This window comes from Stegodyphus dumicola, chromosome 8 (genome assembly GCF_044657685.1).
Source record: "Stegodyphus dumicola isolate Sdum_Otavi_A_Nest chromosome 8, ASM4465768v1".
Taxonomy (NCBI): Eukaryota; Metazoa; Arthropoda; class Arachnida; order Araneae; family Eresidae; genus Stegodyphus; species Stegodyphus dumicola.
This window is the reverse complement of record NC_140775.1, coordinates 39,897,122-39,921,843: the sequence shown is the minus strand read 5'-3', so window position 1 is coordinate 39,921,843 and position 24,722 is coordinate 39,897,122. Positions and strand designations below refer to the sequence as shown.

At 33.4% G+C, this 24,722-nt stretch overlaps 1 protein-coding gene across 4 annotated transcripts in view; it reads right to left on the bottom strand.

The window, feature by feature from the left end:
• Nucleotides 1–24,722, bottom strand: part of LOC118186896 (mitochondrial glutamate carrier 1-like) — a 102,888-nt gene that overhangs the window by 33,858 nt on the left and 44,308 nt on the right. For all 4 annotated transcript variants that reach the window (XM_085821751.1, XM_085821752.1, XM_085821755.1 and 1 more), the window contains exons 3-5: nt 10,139–10,273; nt 9,999–10,054; nt 2,245–2,338 (exon numbers count right to left, since the gene is read on the bottom strand). In XM_085821751.1, coding sequence (XP_085677877.1) covers nt 2,245–2,338; nt 9,999–10,054; nt 10,139–10,273 — 285 coding nt within the window. The remainder of the gene's footprint in view (nt 1–2,244; nt 2,339–9,998; nt 10,055–10,138; nt 10,274–24,722) is intronic.

Genomic DNA, 24,722 nt, shown 5'->3' with positions numbered 1-24,722 from the left:
TAATAAAATCATGAGGTATAACTAGTAAATGTATTATATCTTTAAATATTTTTTAAGGAAAGAATATCTACAAGACATAAATAGTTAAAGTGAAAATGCGATATAATAGCTGTATTAGAGTTGAGGAAACATAGTTATTTAAAATTATTACTGCATTTCCATACATAAACTAGGAATTTTTAAGATTTTTTTTACTACTGAAATTGAAGAGTTGGTTTATATATAAAGTGATTTATAAGTAATTTGATACAAAAATGATAAGTTAAAAATTTTTAAAAGTATAATTATTATTTTATTTAATCTTAATATAAATTAAACAAATCTTTCAATGTTGGTATAAAACTTAGAATTGTCTAGTAATTCTTGGAAGCCTCTTTCCACTACACACAAGCCCAAATAAATGCCACTGTGCTCCAGTTGTTTATTAAAATTATTATCCCTTGTTTTATAGGTAATATTATCTTCAGTTCTATCAATATAATTGCTCAGCAACACTTTCAACTTCTTTATTAAGACTACCAGATCAAGCAGTTCTTTTCTATCCAAGCATATTTTGCTACATAAAAGAAACAGAGAGTTGTATTTTATTCACAAAAGTGAGAGAGGGAGAAATCTTGCAATTGCTTGTGTTTACCATAATTGGAAAGCAGAATAAAATTCTCCTACTATTATAAAAGTGCAAAATAATGTTCAATGAGCCACATAGTATTAGGAGAAATGAGATGGAGAAACTATTGGCACCTAAAGTTCTCTTTTATTCTACAGCGCTCTCGTCTCTATTTCTCGAATAGAAGCTGAAACTGAATTAATAGTTATCTCCCACTCATGTGCTTGGTTTATTAAATTAGAAGACAAATTATTTGCATTTTTGGTAATATATATAGCTGCATTTATAAAATTTTACATTTGGCTTTTATTTACATAGCTTTTCAAATTAAGCTTAATTTGTGCAGCAGAATCTCATCTCTCAGCTTAATAGTTGGAAACATATAACAATTCAGTTTGAAATGACTTTAGTTTTTTTAAATTTTCAAACACACAATAATAAATAACACTTTAAAACAAAAAGAAAAAAACTGTCCAAGTTTTACTTAAAAATTGCTTCACATGATAATCTTCAATTACACGATCATATTGTGGTGATGGCGATAAGGAGCACGCCTTACGCCCTCCAATAAGTGTGGCAACCCTAGAGGAGAAGCTTCTTACGAGTAGAGAGCAGAGCGAAACAGGACGGCTGTCGTGAGTGTGCACGAAGTTCCGAAATAAAGCTTAATTTTTATCGTGCACTATGTCTTGTTAATATTCATATTATGCAGTAGGAACATAACCTGTGATATGGAATTCGAGGATTGGTGGTAAAACATATAGGAAATCACGATGTCGTTCCTTTGAATGGCCATCAAAGGAACTGGGGGGAAACTCTGTGGTGACGGCGATAAGGAGCACACCTTGCGCCCTCCGATAAGTGTGGCAACCCTACAGGAGAAGTTTCTTATGAGTAGAGAGCAGAGCGAAACAGGCCGGCTGTCGGGAGTGTGCGCGAAGTTCCGAAATAAAGCTTAAATTTTATTGTGCACTATGTCTTGTTAATATTTATATTAATGCAGTAAGAACATAATCTGTGATATGGAATTCAAGGATTGGTGGTAAAACATATAGGTAACAATATGATGGAAATCACCATAATATCAAGATAATTATTAAATTTATGTTCTACTTATTCCAACATACCCTTTCTTACTATCTCCACATTAATAACCTCAAGTGTAGGCTTAAACGAAGCAAAGACTGCCCAGATATAACATTTTTTATGCTCTTCCAAAGGAAAAAAGCTTCATAACAAGATCTGCCATTAGATTCACTGTGACTTATCTAATTCACTAATGGCCTTGAAAAATCTTACATTTTGGAAATATGACACTATAATATTTTGTTAGCATTCAGAAATTTGTAAGCAGATTTAAGTGGGGGGGGGGCACCTCACTTGAATTTTAGATGACCCTTATGGTAGAGGCATCTTAAAACACAGAATACATTTTTGGTTTTTAAAAATTAATTAATAATTTTGAGATCCCTTTGAATGCAACTGAAACTTGCATGACCCCATAAAATCATCCCTCCACAGATTTCCTCTTACATCTGATATGCAATAAATTAAAATACTGTTAATAGGTACAAAATTACATTCATCTGAAATCAGGAGAGTTATTTATAAATAAGCCTGAGTATTCTACAACTTACCCGGAGCCAGATGAAAGATGATGCCGAAAAAAATCGTTTGCAGCAAGTTTGATAGCCTTTTCTGGTGTAATAAGTAAAATATTAACAGCTGATCCTAAGCATTAAAGAAAAATATTATTAAGTGCTTTTATCTGCACATATATTCAATGTTAACAAAAAACAAACAATTATGTAACCAAACAGTAGTCAGATTTCTAAAGTTAGATATTATTGCATTAGGGTTAGTTAGATTATTATATTTTGAATTTGATTTCTAGTAATAAAAGAGGATAGCTGCATGAATATTTTCATAACACTATGTAAAAATTTGTAACACAGTTTCTGTTGAGTTCAATTTTTGATCTGTTTTAGAGTTAAATAGGCGTGCTGGTTTTTAAACTGTAGTTAGTTTTCTTTTAACATGTAAATTCTTTTTCTCTGCATCACATATGAATGTGCCAATGTTCATGGCATTGAGAATGGATCACAGGAAGTATTACTCCTCTCCTTTTTGCTGACATAAACCCTCTGCTTGGCACTGAGTGAATGACACCACAGGAGCTCAGCAAGAGGTGCATACTAGTCTAGACTAGTTCAATCATGCCTGAGATATTGTAGTGAGACATTGTGTGTCATTCTGATATAGGAAGTGCATTACGTGGAGTATAAGTTTTTTGTTTGAAGTGTTGAGTTGTGTGAGCTCTCAATAACTGAGTTCTTGTTTCAAGGTTAGCAGTGTTTAGTTTTTATTTATATATGAAATGAAACCTTTCTTTATGTCTGCCCTTACTAGTTCATATCATTGCTTAAACAGCCTCGATTCATTTTGTTATATATGTGGCAATTTTACTACTCCTGTTCAAAGGATAAACATCAGTATATTTGTCAGGAAAGCCTATTTTAAAGTGAAAATTGGTTATCAAGATGGGCTTCTCACAAAGTGTGCAAGCATTGTGTTGAGAGTTTACAAATGTGTATGAAGGGAACACATTCTAAATTTCTGTTTGTCATACCTATGTTTCGGAGAGAGCCCAAACATCATTCAAGTGATTGTTACTTTTGTATGGCGAAAACGTTAGAATAGAATATAACAAGAAAAACAAATATAAAGAGTATATATAGAGTATCCTAGTTTACCATCAGTTATATACACAGTGCCTTACTCATCTGAACTCCCAGTGCCAGTTTTCAAAGAATTACCCTCTTTGGAAATACAAGAATATCTCATGAATGTCAAATAACCCCCCCCCTGCCCCAATGATGAAGATTTTTAAAACTGAAAATGATTCCATTCCTAATGGATTTGGTCAACATGAGCTGAATGATTTGGCAAGAGAATTGGGACTATCCCAAAAATGCTTCAGAGCTGTTAGTATCAAGAGTGCACGAGAAAAACTTCCTTGAAAAAGGATCTAAGGTATCCTGCTTTTGATCAAGAGAAAGTGCATTGCTGGAATACTTTGAAATTTCCTTTGTATGAATAAAACTATGCTTTATGAACCATATATTTGCTTTCCCTTTATTTTCCTTTATATGCATATTTTGTAAAAGTTTTGAGACAAAGAGAGGGTATCCTGTAGCTTAAAATGTTTAACTGATAGACAAAAACTGAGGTTACTTTTAGATTCAGAAGCCAAACGTTAGTCAAAAACAAGTGACAGGTCTAAAAAAATGAAACTTCTGTTCCCCAGTGTAATTATTCTTGTATATAATATAAATATTAGCCAGTTATGACAGAATAAAAAAGTTTATGGACAAACAGCCTTAAGCCAAAAATTAATTATTTCAGTTTAATTGGTAAATCAATCTATAGAAAACACAGTTCTGTGTTGAATTCTACACTGGTTATCATAAATTAAGGAAAAATCACAAAAATAGCGATAACTCTTTCAAAAATAAGCCAAACCATGTAAAATTTGAATATGTTGCCAAGTAAGAGTAGCTAAGTAAAACTCCAATATGCAAATTAGTGCCACAGCACTCGGAATACGTCATCTGCGAGGAGCATAAAAGTCCATGTTTGAGAGCAATCCCACATATTTCACTGTGATAGTGACATCATAAATCTGAGATAGCCAATTCATAACAACAATCTCCAGGCATCATTTGCCTGCAGAGCTACGATAGAAAGCCATTGGGAGACTAAGGCAGGGCAAAGTCAAACAGAAGTGGCCAGATGGCTAAATGTGAGTCCTTCTGTGGTTCACAGACTTTGGAGGCAATTTCAAATCACAGATCTGGCACCTAGGAGGTTCAGCCAAGGACGACCAACTGCTACGACGAACGCCGATGACTGATATTTGACATTATGTGCACTCAGGAATAGAACAGCTACTCCGACTCTTCTTAGATCCTCCCTTGCTGCAGCCACCGGAAGGTCGGTGTCATTGTCAACTATGCGTAGAAGGCTTCACAAAGGTGCTCTGTACGCGAGGCGAACAACCATTTGCGTGCCGCTCAAGTCATGCCATAGGAGGGACAGTTTGCAGTGGGCACGACAATATGTCCACTGGACGCCTGAGCAATGAAGGGCTGTTCTCTTTACAGATAATTCCAGGTTTAGTCTAGAATGCGATAGTAGGCATTATTTGATATGGAGAGAACCTGGAACCTGTTATCATCCGTCAAAAACCCGTAAAAGAGATGCATACGGAAGAGACAGCGTGTGTGTTTGGAGAGGCATCTGTCTGGGTGGACGCACAGTCCTCCATGTTTTTCTAAGGGGAACCGTGAATGCTCATGTTTATAGAGATGACATCCTTGATGCTTATGTGCGCCCATATGCCGGGGCAATATGTGATGCTTTCCTGTTACAGGACGACAATGCAAGACCACACAGCACTCGCATCATATACAGTTATCTTCAACAGGAAACAATTATGCGCATGGAGTGGCCAGCTCGATCTCCGGACTTGAATCCTATTGAGCACGTTTGGGATGCTTTAGGAAGACGTCTAGCTGCTCTCAATCCACCCCCTTAGACACTTGCCACGCTTGCAACTGCTTTGCAAGAGCAATGGCTCTCGCTTCCTATGGAACTGATAGACCGCACAATTGAAAGCATCACACATCGCTGAATGTGCTGTATTGTTTCTAGAGGCGATTATATTCCATATTGAAGGTACTTTTACTATAGCAAACTGACATCTTAGATTTGTTCTTTTTATACATGTGCTAATTTCTAAACTACCATAATTGTCTGGTAATTTCTTTTTATGTTATTTGATACCTTACTGTGTGTTGTATATTGTGGGTAAGTTTCATAAAAATCTACATGAACTTTTTCAGTAATCGTGATTTTGGTGATTTTTCCTTAATTTATGATAACCAGTGTACTTACTAGATAACTTTATTCAAATAAAATTTTGAATATAGCAATTTCATGGTCAGACCTTTTTTAACCATTGTTGGGTAACAATGATCTAAGAACTGATGCCTTCATCCAGCCATTTTTTAAACAAAATATTCATACTGATATTATGCATTTAAAAAGCATGAAATAGCACTCATGAAGCCAACTTGTTCCACCAACATAAATTAAACATTAGGTGGGAAATACCAGCAATCTGTAGCTTTAGTCAATTGGACAATGGTTTAAAAAAATTTGAAGTGTACACCGCATGACTTCCTTGTATGAAGTATTAAATTATACACATTTTTTTCTGGCTTTCATTTAAACTTATTGGATTGAATTAAATCTGCTTCTTCGATAGCGCATAAACCACAATAGAATAAATGCACTCTTTAAAATTCACTGTATTTGTTTACCAGAGCGACACTCTGGTGCTAGGTTCACTTAACAGCGTTATATTTCGTTCCTATTATAACTCAGAATGCACAAAATTTATATCATTTGAAGAATTATCTAATTGTTACCACCTGTTCTATTCAAATACTATAATAATCTAGAAACTGAGCTCACTGAGCCAAGTAGCAGAGTAGATAGATTGTATATATATTTATATACTTTTGGTGTGGCCGATTGCAACCAAAATACGAGGTGCACATCTACATGTTATAGCAGTCCTACGTACAAAATTTCAACGTTCTGAGGCTACTCATTCTTCAGTTATGCGAGATACGTATGTATGTACATACGCACAGACGTTATGAAAAATTTTACTCAGAATTAATTTTAAATCATTTTTATATTTTTTTTTGGGGGGGAAGAGTCCTTTTATTCTGTCCTTACTTGTGTATGTCATGCAAAAAACAGCATTAAATTGCAATGCATAGCGGTCAAAACCAATATTTTCATTGAAATATGATACCCGAAATTTTACACGATTACAATACTTCCTTTTTACTTTGTACAAGGAAGGAAAAAAAGGGGAGGTATAAAACGAGCATCACAAATTTTTCAAATAAATGAAGAACAGCATACTAAGCTACATTAAGAAAAGCCCAATTAAGAGGATGAGATCATGTGTTATTAGTATACTAAGAGATAATCAGTAACTAATGTACCAGTGCTAAGATGGTGAAAATAAGGTAAAATCTGTTTTTGCATTTTGGCACTTAACACATAAAAAAAAAAATCTGATGTTAACACAACACGACTTCCTCGTACGGAATATTAAATTCTATGCATTTTTTCTTGCATTTCATTTAAACTTATTGGATTGAATTACATCTACTTCGTCGATAGTGCATAAACCACAATAGAATAAATACACTAAAATTCACTATATTTGTTTACCATAGCGACACTCTGGTGCTAGGTTCATTAACAGCATTATATTTCGATCATATTATAACTCAGAGTGCACAAAATTTTGTATCGTTTGAAGAATTATCTAATCGTTGCCACATGTTCTTTCTAATACTATAATAAATCTAGAACAATGTATAAAAGAAATTAAGCAAACAAAACAAAAAAGAAACAGCTTTTCACAGATGATTCAGTATTTGTCGTTCAATTAAGTTTTCACTTCGCAACAAGGCAAAAACAACATAAAAACTCAAAATATCTATATTAAAAACTACAAAGAAAATTTTTAACACTTTTTTTCTAAAAAAAATTGGAAAAAGGATTAAGTATGATTTAATTTGCAATAATAAATGAAGGCATTATCTTTGTTGTTGAGAAGCTTAGTCTCTGTAGATTGGCAACAAATCTATTATTCTGCGGTTTCAAATGTAAACAAACATTTCCGTCATGTTATTTAAAAATTAGGCTTAACCGAATTTAAACAGCTTTTAAATTGTTGCTAATTCTTTAAATATTGCTTGCAGATTTCCTAAAGGCATAAAAACCTTAACCGGAAGATAAGAACAACATAATTCAATCATTTTTAAAGCAAAAAGTGCACAAACATATAAGAGTAAAGAAACCGAGATCACCGAGTCAGGTAACACAAGTGAATATATATATAAATATATTTATATATGTTTGGTGCGGCTAATTGCAACCAAAATACGAGGTGCACATCTACATGTTTTAGCAGTCCTATATACAAAATTTCGAGGCTACTCATTTTTGAGTTATACGAGATACATACATTACAGACATCATGAAAAATTCTCTTCAGAATCCATTTTAAAGCAGTTTTATAATTTTTTTTGAGGAAACGAGGCTTTTATTCTGATCTTACATACAGTTGTAATGCAAAAACATCATTAAATAGCATTTGATAGCAGTCAAAATGGATATTTTCGTTGAAATATGCTGCCTGAAATGTTTCGTGATTACAATACTTCCTTTGTACAAGGAAGTAAAAATGAGAATGTATAATGATCCCCCCCCAAATCAAGCATGCTGTAAATGCTTTCAAAACTGAGTTATATTTGGGGGGGGGGAACTTTAAAGTAGTTTTGTAATACCACCAATTGCTACCATAGATACTCAGTGAGCAAACAGATATATTCGACTTTAAAGCTGACTCCTGAATAACTTAATAGAGAATAATAGAGTTAGTAATATACAGTTCCATACTTATTTTACTTACTTATATGAAATACTTTTTAATAATTTGGTACACTGTAATACCCTTAAAACCAATAACTGCATATTTGAAAACTTTCATCGGAGAAAAATCGATGATCTAAACAGGATGTTCTTAACAAGATTAGTATAGACACCTGGAGGTTCATAGTTGAAAATGTATCGACAACTGATCAGTATAATCAAGATCTCATTGATTAAAATAAATTATTTATAAAATTGATAGCTTATTATTTACTGATATAAAGCTAAATCATGTAGTACAGAAGAGATCATAAAAAATAAATACAAGGGCAAAATACACAAAAATTATTTAATATATTAGCGGGCAAATAATTTTTTGTTGCAAACACAGAAAACAAAAACCCTTGACACTTCAAGTATGCATTTGATGTCATATGTAATATAACAACTTTTACTCAATATTAATAAAAGAATTAACATGGCAGTAACATATCACAGTTATCCTAACCTGAAGCAAGAAAGTTGCCAAAAGCAGATATTTATTTAAAATGCTGAAATTAACGAAAACTTTACGGCATACAATGATGTCATGCAATCACATGCTTTCTTCAACATCAGAATATGATCTTATATAATAATATGTTTAATGTTTGGCAATGCCATTTTTGTTTCATATTTTGTAAAACTTACAAAATTTTGATTAATAAACTCTGTTGTTGTTGCTTATGCTCAACTTGTCTGATGTAGTCAGCTCAAGCCCACGAATTCTCATGGCAAGGAGTGTGCCTGTTATTGGCAACAGCCTTGAGCACCTAACAGGTGACAGTGCAATTTGGCTCAGTTCTGTCTCCAATTTTGATGGAGAGCACCCCGAGGGGACAGGTCTGAGGATCTTCCCCCTTTCCACCAAACCACACGAGAGGACTTTTGGCTCACCGCATATTTAGAGTGCTGCCATGCCGCACTGACACTATACATTTACAAACATCCATGCCTTCTCCAGGATTCGAACCTGGGCCCTTTGGCATGGCAGTCTGTGACGCTAACCACTATACCGGTTGGGCAGCAATTAACAAACTCTATGATTTGATAGCAAGCAGCAGCAACACTGTTAAAATATAGCATAATAATGCCTGAAATAAAATACTTTTATCTCTAGTGTGCAAATCTGTTGCCACTTGGAAAAAAAGAATGGGAAAATTTTCATTCAAAGTTTTTAATTAACACCTCAGCTGATTAAAGCCATATGAGAATGGCTTTCCGCATATTTTTGGACTCCAAGGGTACTTCTCTCGAAACTCAACTCCCTGTAGTTCCGGAGGAGATGATGTTATAAACAGGCAGACGTGCACAGATTTTAATAATATAGATTTTAAAAATCAATTATATTTTTTAAACATATAAATTTGTTACACATTAAGTGCAGTATACTATAGTAAAATACAGGAACACAAGAAAACATAATTAAAGAATTTAAAGAAAGCAAAACTAATGAACTATAGTTAAATTTGCACATGTTCTTTCAACCATGTCAGCCATTAAAACTCGTTAACAGAAGTTATGCTCAAATGGAAATACATCATCAATAAGTATGTGTACCAATATTGTCCCCTTTAAATTTGACAACCATTCTTTTGAAAAGAATCAATGCAAGAAAAGATGGGGAAATCCCTGATCTAAAACATACATAACAACAATAAAAAGGGGAGAGAAGAAGACAGAAAAGAAAGATAGTATTTTATGATCACTTGGAATAGTTAAATTATCATTTAAAGTTTCATAAAATAAGAAAAAAAGTCAAAAGGCAAAATATTTCATACGCCATAAAAATTTACACAAATGCTCCAAAATAATTAAAAATACATACCCCTATACATGCCAAAAAAACCTTCTCTTGCATATGTTTTGCGAAAACAATCTAACCTGAAAGGGGGGAAAATAAGCAAAATAGTAAACAAGCAATATATTAATATAATTCTAAGGATTGGGGGATGGGAAACTACTTACATGGAAAAGTACATTTTTTCTCCTTTTGGTCCAACTTGTTGGTTCTGCAGCCTCGTTTTCACTAGATCGATTGGAAATACACATGTTACACCAATAATTCCAGCAATACCACCATTGATGATTTTGGGTAAAAGTCTACAAAATTTAAAATTAAATAATAAATTAGAAACTTAACACACATACATAAAAACAACATAAACTTTAAGATAATATTCTTATTCCAAAATTAATGCAAATATAAATATTTACTTAGAATGCTTTCAATGCCAATTTGCCAGAACTTACTGTTTCTCATTAAAAGCTACTAAAAAAATCCTGCATAATGCTTGTTGCAATCACGGTCTGATTGAGTTGATCTAAGGGACACAGACAACTTGAAAAAAAGGTCCTGGCATCTTTTTTTTTTTTTTTTTTTTTTTTTTTTTTTTTTTTTTTATTTCAAAATTTTGCGTCATTCATCAAGATACAAAAGTGGCACAAATATGCCATCACCTTTTCCCTATCAACAGTTTCTCACAGATACAAGGGTGCCCTGACATAAAGGCACAAATATGACGGCACCCCTGTGAAGTTCGATTAGAGAAAACGATCTACATCAAGGTTGTCCGAACAATCCTTGTGAAGAGTTGGTTATTTGCATAAAGTTGCCAGATAAATTTATAACATTATATGAAATTAACAGGAGGACCGGAACGTAATGCCTCTTTCTTACATTAAATTCAAACGAATACATTTTTAAAAGTTTTTATTTTTAATTAATAATATAATCACCCTCGCTATCAGCAACCTTTTGCGATCTAATGTGCAGATTTTCAATCCCGGACCGATAAAAATCAATTGGTTTTTGAGTAAAATATCTCGAGAGAACATTTTGGACATCATCCAAATTTTCAAATTTTTTGCCAGTAAGAAAATGTAGGGATACGAATAAATGGAAATCCAATGCTGCGATATCGGCCGAGTATGGTGGGTGAGTATGTCAGTACCTCCCACCCCAATTCATTAATTTTTTCGTCTTGCATTGTCGTGTTGCAGAATGACGCCTTTTCTGTTGACAATTGATATTTTTCGATTAAAAATTGATTCACTCCATCCAATTGTTCACAATAAAGGTCTGCATTAACAGTTTGTCCAGGTTTCAGCAATTCAAAATGAACAATTCCAGGAATACTCCATCAAACACGCAGAAACACGGGATGTAAACCCTTTATAACCCCTATTAAAACTGCCTTTTGCGTTTTGGATTATCATATAGGACTTATTTTTTGTCTCCACTAATCAAATGATAAAAAAAAAACGCTTCTGTATGGTGCCGTTGAAGCATGCACACGATGGATAGGTTGGCTTTGTTCTTTTCGGACAGATTACGGGGGACTCAAACACCTGCTTTAAATTTTCTTGCATGGCCGACCAAGGTTGGTTAACCACTTGCGCTACGACTAAACTTCCCAGTTGCGGTGCCGTTTTCTACAATATAACAAGTGGTAAAGTGTCTCATTTACGCCGCTCCGCGTCTGCGAGTGCAATCCAGAGCTGTAACTCGAGAAATAAACAATCTCGTTGGTCGGTGACGTGTGTACCACGTTATTTTCATTTTTGCTATAAATTCCTATCGACGTGGTGTTCACGTCGCTCGCGGTTTGAGACAAAAGCATCTTGACATGCGTGGCACGTCTTTTTAGCGCAAGTGGTTAAGAGTGTTTGACATGGATTTGCTTCCACTTTAGCATGTTGTTGTCGACATGCACAGAAACGACATTACTTTCCGGTCCCCCTATTATCTTGTTGGTGGGACGTTGCTCTCATGCAATACGTACAAATGTAGCGCAAAAACATTGTTCAAATGGAATCGAGAAGGGTCAAAATGGATATTTTCGTTGAAATAACGATACCTGAAATTTTTCGCAATTACAATATTTCCTTTACTTCGTACAGGGAAGTAAAAACACGTTTCCGGGGAAACACTTGACGGACAGACCGAAAATCCGAATTCAATTTTAACCATCAGATGAAACTAAAACAACTTACAAAATAATGGTTTTTCAAACTTTGGCTTACAAAATAATGTGTTTATGGACTTTTGAAATGAAACCGAAAAATTCCCAACTAAGAATGCAATATCAAAATTACACAACTAATTTCCCATCGCAGTAAGGAAAAGTATTTTCTCTGACTTCAATCCACAAATTTGCTAAAGCACTTGATGATACTTTCAGATAAACGAATCGCAATGGATGCTTTTGCGCAAACCATGCAAGTTCTATTCTTAGAGAAGGGATCTGTAATACACGCTTCATGGCGAAACTCCTAACAGTCATATCACATTTAGGAAGAACAAATGTTAGAAAAATTCTTCAGCTTTGTAACATGATATAAAAAGAATAATCACAGCGGACCACTGGGTTACCACATAAAGGGAAAACTGATACTTCGCACACATACAGAAGCCATCAACACAGAATTCTCATTCAAGTTCTTGGATTCAATGCTGATAGCTGACTATTGAAACAAAACACAACTGTAACTTTTAGCAAGAGTGAAGGGAAAATCGTGTACCGTTCTTTCGAAACAGTTGTTCGTCCGAAACAGATGGATGTATGATAGCAGTCTTACGTTATTAATAAGCTCCTTATACCACTGAAAAAAATTAAAGGTTTTAAGGGAACGGTAAATTCAGAAGATGTGAATGTGCTCGCCTAACAGAAGTAACGTTCAATACCAAAATTTATTTATATTCAACAATAAAATATTCACCTACCAACCAGGATAGTGTTTAGAGACGCTGACTGCCGTACGTAAAGCCTTGCGTTCGAATCCCGGAGAAGGCATGGATGCTTGTAAATAGGGCATGGGAGCACTCTTAAACATGCCGCGAGCCGGAAGTCTTGTCGAGAAGTTGGTGATAGGGGAAGAGAGTGGGAGACCCTCAGACATGTCTTCCCCCTGGAACCCTCTTATTCAAAACTGGGGGCGTCAATAAGCAAAAAGTCGTACTGTCACCTGCATGGTGCTCAAGGCTCTTGCCAACAAAGGGTGCAATCTTGACCCTTGCCCTGATGAATTTCGTGAACTTGGTCTGATATCAGAGACCTGATTTGATGTTACTGTCGATCGGGTGGGATAAGCCATCAAAAACAACATAAAATCACAAAGACAACATAAAATATTCCCTGAAATTTGCTTAAATTTTATTCCGGACAACACAAAATATTCCCTGAAATTTGCTTAAATTTTATTCCAAACATCCGAAACACAACATAAAATATTCCCTGAAATTTGCTTAAATTTTATTCCGGATACGGATGACAGCATATCCAAAAAGTACTCAACCCACCAATTATATATTAGAAACTTTACTTACGAAATTCTTGGTGTAAAGTAGGTAAATTGTCTTTTAAAGTAGTGATGCCGTACTAAAACTAAGCATTTATATAATACTGAAAATAAATAACTTATGCAACTTTATCAGTTTATTCGTGGACGTTTCCTTCGAGGTGCTTAATAAATTTTTGCAGTAATTTCGTAAAATTTCGCAATTTGTCCATTTTACAATTCTTTCACAATTCTCAATTCGTATTTCATTAAAAGCTTTGATGCGATTTGTTTGAAAATTGTAAAAACTCATTAATTCGAATGAAAGTTATAAATTCATTCGGAGTTCTTAGGTATCAGTTTTTTCCCTCTTTTTCATACGCACTGCATTTTTCCCTCCCTTCCGGGGAAGCTATTAACTATGCAAAAATAGAATTTGGTGCACTTTTACTGCACTTCGGTTTAGAAAGTCGGCATTTCCAGCTCCTCAATTTGAAAACAGGATGACTGAAAGTGACTTACACCCAGACGCCCGTATCTACTGCGCACAATAAACGCTCCTTATGACATAACGGGGTACGTCTACTACCTGCGTATGACAAGCTTAATGATGTGGAAGGTCGAGAATAGCAAACGCCTCCTCGTCAAACTACGCATTATTTTCATGTTCGGCAAGCTAGTCTCGCACATACTGACAAGTGAGTTAATATTTGAAGAGTAGTCTATGCAACTTAACTGTCGCAAAGTGTGATTGGGGGATGAAATGCAGTTAATTTTTAATAAAATCTTATTTCTACATATAACACTATGAACTTTAAATCAGAGGTTCCCAGCAGGGATGATATTGACCCCCTGGCGGTCGATGAAATTTTAAAGGTGCTCAGTTATGATCAAGGGTTCGATATGCACTGGCAATCGATCGGGAAAATTAAGACTATCATTGATTACAAAAAAATTAATAAAACTAATAACTAATTGTTTATTGATATAAAGCTATATCGCGTAATAAGGATGTAATCATAAAAAATAAATACTAGTGAAGTAATGTGTGTTTCCAAGATACTGAAAATTCAAATGTGTCAGCATGGTTTATGAAACCTCTGAACTGCGATATATCTTATCTTGATATTACGATACAATAAGTTTTGGTCTGGTTTACTTGATTATGGCAAAACGCGCTAGGCTATTTGCCTGAGGGGTGGAATGCCTTCGTGGAGGACTTTCGTAGGGAACTGCCTCGTATCCACGTTACACTCAGGGAAAAACGAGAAACGGCCCTGCAGTCGGCCCGTTCGCCTTGAATTGAGCCAAGGTTGAACTACCAGAGTTCAGTAACTTTACAGCTCAGCCGCTCGTGGGCGTACGATACCAAAAGATCTAATTGCATTAAAAGAGGTGAAACACAAGTTTATTTAAAACACAACAGCACGCTACGTTTTAAAATTTAAATGTCATTTGAAAGAAATATCTCCAAATAAAATCATAGCCGAACCAGAAATATCGACATTCCTCTCTTCTTAGCTAGCAGAAACAGGCATTAGTCAAGTCAATAATTTACTTCGGAAAACAAGAAACCAGGCTGCATATTTTTGAACGACGCGATTGAAGAAAGTAAGTTGAGCAGTTTTATGCCACATATAAACAAATTCCACTGTGATGTCGCTTCAGAAAAAATATTTTAAAACTAAAAATAATAATAAAAGATAAATCTAATAAACTTCTTTTTTTCAAAACTTTTATTACAACTTACTTAGTTTACACTATTTCTTATATTTTCAATTTATAATCTCAGTATTTAACGTCAGAAATTTTTATTGTTTTATTTTACAGAGAATTTGTTTTTCATTTTTAACCAATATACTTTTAATTTTAATTATTTATTAAATTTTACGAGTGCGATTATTCCAATACGCGATTTTATTTATTATATTATTTAATTTTACATGTAATTTTAAACTTTATTTTTTGTACTTTTTTAACGTTTGTGATCTGTAACATATTCTGAATTTTGACTTATTTTGTTATATTTTCTATCCATATACATGAACTTTATTTAACTTTAGATATCATTTTTAATAAGTTTCGTACATTTTAACTTTCGTAATTTTTTACTTACTCTAATTTTTAATGAATTTGTTACATTTTTCAACATTTAATTTTAAACATTATTTTTAACGTTTTGATAGTTTTACCTTTTTAGTAATTTCCAATATATTCTTAAATTTAACTAATTTCATAAAACTCCTGACCACATACATGACTTTTATTTAATTTTAGATGCAATTTTTAACTTCTTTTGGACATTTTAGCCTTCGCAATTTCTAACATACTCTTAATTTTCTCTCATTTCCTATATTTTACGTGATAACACTTTTGATTTTTTTTAAACTATTTCACGTAATTTTACACGATATTTTTCGCATGTTTTAACTTTCCTAAACACACCATTATTTTTAAATGTCTTATGTCTGTTAATTATTATTCATATGTAATTAAATCGAATAGTTCAACAATGAACAGTTCTTATTCAATCTATATATTATAGTTCCATTTTAATATAAATATTATAGATTTGTCACTGTAATTAGTCTTACCAATACTAATTCTACTATTTTACTTCATTTAGGTATCATTATTAACTTCATTCGTATTATTAATCATTTCCTACTTATTCATATATTTTATCATAATTTTCAATGTCCTTTATATTTGAATGCATGTTTTTAAGCTCTTTGACGTTACCAGTGTTTAGTTTTGAGGCCCAATTACCTTTAAGCAATCTTGATATAGTCTGATTTTTTTTAGAATGAAGTGCCAACTTTCATCCGTACTTTTAGAGCCATATTCTCTATTTCATGCATTTATACAGAATTCTTTCCTATCATTTTTAATAACCAATACCTTTTAATTCAGCATTTTTTGCCAATTACTTACATTCATACCATTATTTTCATACTTGAATACATTCATACCATTATATTCATACCATTATTTTCATACTTTCATACTTGTTTCATATATATAAACATGTTATTTATCGCTTATTGCCTTTCTGCTAATTACAGCTATTTCTACTTTCATGAACAACTTTCAAGAGAAAATAGCAACTATTTACGTCACATGTACAAAGTAATTCCTAAGATCAATATTTTCAGTATTGAATCAGAGATGAATTAACCAGTGTTCAATGACTTTACTCATTGGTTACCATTTCATTTACTGAAATTGTGTTTTATTGATATACTTTTATTTGTAGCACATAACGTTAACACGTTTATTCGAACTTAATTCAGTTATATATGTAACTGTAACTGTATTTATTATTATCTTTAATCATAATTGTAATATAGAATAGTACATGAGCAATGTAGAATAAACGATGTTTGTGTACATCTTGGTAATCATCACTGAGCACATACCCAATATATAAAAAACAGAACATTGCGCAGTCGGTCGTAGATTTAAAAAAAAAAAAAAAAAAAAAAAAAAAAAAACTTTTTTGAAGAACCATGCAGAGTCAGTAAAGATGTTCTAAACAAAAACATGATGGGAAGTTGTTTACAGTGAAATCGAAACTTCTATCGCTGGTAAGTGCGTTGTTTATTTTTATTTGAAGTGGCTAAAAATACGATTATATATAAACTATTTAAAGTTTTAAATTAAATATGGATGGATTAAAGCTACCAAGTAATCTAAATTTCGAAGGTAATTTAAGCGAAAATTGGAAGAAATGGAAACAAAATTCCAAATTTATATGTTAGCGTCTATTTTATTGCATATTATAGGTGAAGAAGCACTTGAAAAGTTTAATACTTTTAAGTGAAGAAGATAAGAAGGATGTTGACAAAGTAAGTCAAGCTTTCGAAAATTTTTGCATACCGAAAGCAAACGAAAGTTGTGATAGACACATATTTTTCTGTCAAACACAACATGTAGGTGAATCGTTTGATGATTTCTTAACCGATTTAAAGAAATTAAGAAGCAACTGTGGATTTGCAGAATTAAAAGATACAGTGGGTACAAAAAGTATTTGCACACATACATTTTTTTTTCACAATTTATAAGAAAATGCATTAAGAAATACAAAAATTGGCATTTAAAAATAGAATAAGCTTATTCATTTAAATTAATTACAAAAAATACAATAATATTAATAAAAGACATTTTTTGCAACAATATTAAAATAGCTTATGTCAAAAAAGTATTTGCACACTCAACTCAACTTTAGCAAATTTGCATTTTTATGCTATTATTTGACAGTCATCCCGCAGTAAATAACATACGTAAGACGACTATAAAAGGTGTTGTCGAAACGTTATCAGTTGATTGTCGATTCAAATTGTAATGGCACCTAAGAAATCTGAATTGCCGATTTCGTTGCGAGAAAAAAAAAAATTTCTGTACGTGAAAATGGCCTAAGTTATCGAGAAATAGGTAAAAAAGTAAATGTTTGCTTCTCTACTGTTCGGTATGTTATAAAGAAAGAGGATCTACATCAAATAACTTGCGCTCTGGACGCCCAAAAAACTTTCACTGCGAATGAAGCGAAAAATCATAAGAGAAGCATAAAAAAATCCATTTGTTAGTGCAATTACTTTAGCCAATGATGTCGCTTCAACATCTGGAGTTCAAATCTGTGCTCAAAGTGTTCGAAATGTCCTGCACGATGCACACGTTTATGGGAGATCACCAAGGAAAAAACCTCTCATAACTGAACGAAATAGACTGATGAGACTTGAATTCACTAAGGAATATATCAATAAGCCAATTGATATCTGGAAAAATGTCATATTCTCCGACGAGAGTTAAGTTCAATATCTTTAAACCAGATGGCAGGAAATAATTTGGAGAAAACCTTGTACTGCTTTTCATATTAAAAATGTGTTACCTACAGTTAAACATGGAGGAGGTTCTGTTATGATTTGGGGGTGCATGGCTAGCAAAGGAGTTGGTAATTTGTGTTTCATAGATGGGAATATGACAGCTCGAACCTATATTGATGTGTTGCGAGATCATTTGCCACAAAGTGCAATAAAATTGGGTATCAGTAATTCGTACTATTTTCAGCAAGACAATGATCCCAAGCACACTGCCGGTATAACACGTATGTCGTTGCTTTATAATGTACCCAGAAAACTTGCCACTCCACCACAATTACCAGACTTAAATCCTTTGGAAAATTTGTGGAATTCTGTGGATTTAAAAATAAGAAAAAGGAAGATTTCAAGCAAATCTGCCCTTAAACAAGCCCTTATTGAAGAGTGGTCGAATACTGACCCTACTGTTACAGAAAATTTAATTAAATCAATGCCAGCAAGATTACAAGCAGTAATATATGCTAAAGGAATGCGTACTAAATATTAGTTATTTGAAATTTGCTTATATATTTTATTTCTTTTGTATTCATGCAGGTGTTCAAATACTTTTTTGATATGAGATATTTTAATTTTGTTACAAAAAAGCATTGTTATTTATATTATTGTAATTTTTATGTTTGTTTTGGATGATTAAACTTATTCTGATTTGGCAATACCAATTTTTTTATTTCTTAATGCTTCTTTTTATGAATTTCAAACAAAAATGTAGGTGTGCAAATACTTTTTTTACCCACAGTACTTTAATAAGGGATAGAATAGTAAGTGAAATTCTAAATAAAAATCTCAAAGATAGAATATTAAGTGCGTGCGTGCGTGATTATGGCAAAGGCTCGAGGGCTATCTGCCTAAGGGGAGGGATGCCTTCGTGGATGACTTTCTAAGGGAAACTGGCTCGTATACACGTTACACATGGGGAAAACCACGAAAACGCCTATGCAGCCAGCCCATTCGCGGAATTCGAACCTCGGACCGAACTACCAGTGTTCAGCGACTTTACCGCTCGGCCGCTGGTGGGAGGATGAGTTAACATTGGGGAAATGTATTAAAATGTGTAAAGCTTCTGAATTAGCAGAACTTCAGCTGAAAACTTTAACTGAAGAAAATAAAATAGAAGCGATCAAACGTAATAAATTTCCACCTTCAGAAGAAAAAAGTCAGCCTTGTAAGAAAAACTTCTTCAAACTATCAAGGAAATAAGTACAATAACCCGAAACCATGTATAAAATGTGGAACTTTTCATAAGTTTACAATTGTCCTGCTTATAATAAGATTTGCTTGTACTGTAAAAAGAAAAATCACTTTTCTAAAATGTGCACTTACAAAAATGTTAATGTTGTACAGAATAATTTAGAGCATGAGTTAATAATAATGCTAATGAATATATTTTAGGGTCAGTAGAAGATACAAATCCATTTTCTAAAAATAAAACAGAATGGTTTGAAAAACTAAAAGTAAACATATCAAAATATTTATTTGTTATGTTGGATACTGGAGCTCAGTGTAATGTGCTACCATTGCCTAAATTTAAACAATTAAATTTAAGAGATAAATGTTTGACTAAATCAAAAGTCACTTTAAATAATTACAATGGTACTACAATTGATGTAGTCGGAAAATGTAAATTATTATGTGAAACATCTAAAGGGGACAAGGATGAAGTAGAATTTCAAGTCGTAGCATGTGATAAAACTGTTTCAGCTGATTTAGGTTTACCTACATTGCAAAAATTAAACCTAATACAAAGGATTTGTACAGTAAATCCTGATTCCAATAAAAATTTGCCAGAATCTTTAAAAGGATATTAAGATTTGTTTAAAGGAACTGGGAATTTAAATGGATATGCATATCATATTAAATTAAAACCAGGAGCTGTTGGTAAAATAGAACCCTGTAGGAAAATTCCACTTAGATTATTAAGTCCATTAAAAAAGGAATTACCACGAATGGAAAAAGATGGTATTATAAAGAAAGTTAACCAACCAACAGAATTCGTGAATTCATTAGTGGTAATAAGGAAAAAGGATGGTAATTTAAGAGTGTGTTTAGATCTTCAGCACCTTAACCAAAATATACTGAGAAAAAATTATCACATACCAACCTCTGAAGAAATTTCATCTCAAATGACAAATGCAAAGGTCTTTAGTATTTTAGATGCAAACAAAGCATTGTGGCAAATTAAACTGTCAGATTCAAGTTGTGAATTTACTACATTTAACAGTCCGTTTGGTAGATATTGTTTTTTGAGGTTGCCATATGGACTGAGTTCATCACCAGCAGTTTTCCACAGAAGTTTTTCTGAAATTTTTAGTGATTTAGAAAAAGTTCAAATATACACTCATGTCCATAAATTAAGGATAATGCAAAATCAGGCAAAAGGAAGAGTTGGAAGCAAAACAAATTTGACTTATTTGTAAAGCTTATTTATTAAACAAAAGGTAAAGAGCAAAAAAAGATGCTATATGTTTGATATTATTAAAAAAATTAGCGATTTTTTCTCCCTGGAGCAAATTACAAAAAAAATTCTATTTACAAAAAACCAATATTGCATGGTTGGTATAATTGTTAATACATTGTATGTCTCTCAGACAATGCAATACAGTCCGTACAACGCCTAGGCATGCTGAGTATCAAATTATCGATCTGATCTTAGGGGATATTACACCACTCAAAAAACCATGCTCTCCGAAGTTCCGGTAGACAGGTAGGAGGAGGTTGACGGGCTGCACCTCGTCCGCCAAGCACGTCCTACACGTGCTCTACTGGATTCAAAGTCCGGTGAGAATGCTGGCCAGTCTATACGGGTGATATCCTCCGATTGAAGGCATTCGCTTACGATGTTTGCACGGTGAGAACAGGCGTTGTCATCCATAAACACAAATTGTGCGCCTATGGCGCCCCGAAACAAACGTACATGTTGTTCCAGAATGACGTCCCGATAGATTTGGCTTGTCATGGTTCCAATTTGAACATGGAGGTCAGTTCTGGAACCCAGAATAATTCCACCCCAAACGAGCATCCTGCACCACCGTAACGGTGTCTTTGAATGATGTTTTCTTGGTGGTAACGGGTACCTGGAGCTCTCCATGTGAAAGTCCGGCGAGAATCAGACTGCAAGCTAAACCTGGACTCGTCGGAAAACATCACACAAGCCCACTGTTGCGGTGTCTACAATGCATGCTCTCTACTCCAGGCTAACCGCAGGCGACAGTGAGTTGCAGTAAGTGGAACGCATCTGACAGGTCTACGAGCATATAGACCAATCTGCCCTAAGCGTCTGTACACGGTCTGCCTTGAAATTGTCGTACCAGTGGCTGAAGAGAGCTGACGAGACAGGTCCGAGGCTGCGCTCCGCCTGTTTCTTTTGGCAGTAACTGCCAAATACCGGTCCTCATTCGGCGTTTTAGCTCTGGACTCACATTACCACCATCTTGGAATCGTTGCCAAAACCTGGAGATGACACTCTGGGCAATTCCAAGTTCATCTGATACTTCCAGTTGGGTATGCTCACATCCCAGACGGCCGATAATTCTACCACGTATAAAATCATCCAAATGCGTCCTTTGTATCATAACTATTCGGTTATTGCACTGAAATGCTTATAAAGCGCCTGCGAACAATTTTACTTCTTTGCCTGTATTCCTTATATATCACTCTCTTACACTCTCGTCATTGTGACGTACCATCGGTGTCATCTGGTTACTTCCTGAAATTTGCATATGATTCTTGAAGATGTGTATAGTGATTTTACAGGTGATATATTTATTTTGGAGTTCGATTTTCGCGTGACTCCGAATTATCCTTAATTTATGGACATGAGTGTATATAGATGACTTATTAGTTTGGGGTAAAGCTAAAAAAGAACATGATTTAAGATTAAAGAAGTTGTTGTACAGAGCCAGAGAAAAGAATGCTAAATTTAATTTAAATAAATGTAAATTTGGGCTGAATCGAGTGAAATATATGGGACATATATTTTCTGAAGATGGTTTGAAACCACATGAAGACAAAATTAAGGCTATTCTAGATATAAAACCACCACAAATGTGAAAGAATTAGAAACTTTCCTAGGAATTATTACATATGTTTCTAGATTTATACCTAATGTATCAGAATTGACATCATGTTTAAGAGATTTGTTGAAAAAACAAGTTATCTGGAACTGGAATGCAACACATGAAAAAGCATTAAGAAGACTAAAAGATGTCTTAGTAAATAAACCACTTTTACAGTATTATGATATAAACATGCCAGTAGTTTTATCTGTAGATGCATCTCAAGAAGGACTAGGAGCAGTCTTACTGCAGAATAATTTACAGTAGCATATGCATCTAAGGCATTAACAGATACACAGCCATTAAATAAATGCCCTGTAAGATTACAAAGAATGCGTATAAGATTACAGCCATATCAGTTTGAGATAAAATACAAACCAGGAAAAGAACTTTTTATAGCGGATGCATTATCAAGATCATTCACTGATAAAGGATCTGATTTCTTTGGAGGACACATAGAAGCTCATGTTGGATTGGTTGTAGAATGTATACCAATGTCTAATGGTCAAATGGAAGTTTTTCAACTGGAAACAGAAAAAGATGAACTACAAATTTTAAGAAAATTAATTAAAACTGGATGGCCAGATGAAAAATGTATGGTTCCAGAACTGGAAAAACCATATTTTAACTTCAGAAAAGAACTATCAGAAGCAAATGGATTAATATTTAAAAATTCCTATGTTGTTGTACCAAGAAGTTTACGAAAAGATATGTTAAGCAGAATTCATTATGGTTATTTAGGAGTAGTAAAATGCAAGATCAAAGCAAGAGAAATATTATATTGGCTAGGAATGTCGAAAGAAATTGAAGATTTGGTACTGAATTGTCAAACATGTTTAAGTTTACAAAAGGCTAATACTAAAGAACCAATGATATCTAAAGAAATACCTAATGGTCCATGGAAAATATTGGGAACAGATCTCTTTTACTTTCAAGGAAGGGATTATCTAATAGTTATAGATTATTTTAGAAAATATGTTGAAATTGGACATTTGGAAGATTTGTCAAGTGTAGCAGTGATAAAGCCATTCAAATCAATTTTTGCAAGACATGGTATTCCGAAAACAGTATATTCGGATAATGGTCCACAATATAATTGCAGGAAATTTAAAGACTTTGCAAGAAGATGGAATTTTGAAACCAGAACTTCAAGTCCAAATTACCCACAATCTAATGGAATGGTTGAAAGACATATTCAAACTGTCAAGCAAATGTTAGAAAAAGCTGTAGTTCACAACAAGGATTAGTATTACTGGACTTTCGTATTTCAGATGAAATTAAGTCACCTTCAGAATTGATGTTTGGAAGAAAAATAAATGGATTGATGCCTAAAAAGAGAATTTCGTCCAAGCTAAACGATATGAAGACCATAAATAACATTTACTGAAGAGACAAACCTTACAAAAAAGTTATTATGATAGGAATTCAAGACAGTTAAAACCACTGAAAAGAGGAAATCATGTTTACATAAAAGAGAAAGGGAAAAAACTAAATGAAAGAGGAAAAATTATAGAACAGGGTTCATAGCCACATTTTAGTTAAAAAAATAAGCACCTATAAGCATTTTCAAGCACATTTTAAGAAAAAAAATAAGCACCTGTCTAATTACATTATACACAACTGCATAACCTTAAAAGAAAAATTAGACTTGCAATTTAAAATATGAGCAATGCAATATTTATCAGGAGAAACCTCAACCATGGAAAACAACTTTTTTTTTTTTTTTTTTTTTTTTTTTAATTTTAAATGACAGTTCAATTTACAGAATTAGTTTACAATGAGAGAAAAAAAACTATGCAGAACTAAACTATATTACAAGATTTAATGATAAAATTTCAGTTCAAAATATAGAAAATAAATAATAATAAGTCATATTAATTGTATTCGCTTGGCATCTAATAATAAATACAATTTATTTTCCCACTCATATTAATATTTAAATAATTTAAATCAAAATTCTGAACATTTTCTAAATTTTCATTGCATAACAGTTTTCCCTTAACATATATTCCAAGCAAAGTAATTTAAGCAAAAAAGAGGAACATTTCTGAAATCAGGAGACGGGAAATTGCTTCATGCAGTCATCCTTAAACAGTAAAAGCTTAACTAACCCGCATACTCGGAAATTGCCGAATATTCCGTATAGTCGAGCGTAACTGGAAAAAGAGGAGGGGGGGATTGTAGCCGTTCTTTAGATTTCTCGGCTAAATAAGTGATTTTGACATTTCGATATGTGCATCATATAAAAATAGACCAACGAAACTGAGAAATATTCTGCTTAGAAAGCACAGTAAAACTCTTTTAAGTGTTCATAAATAAATCTCATACTGAACATCAAAATTA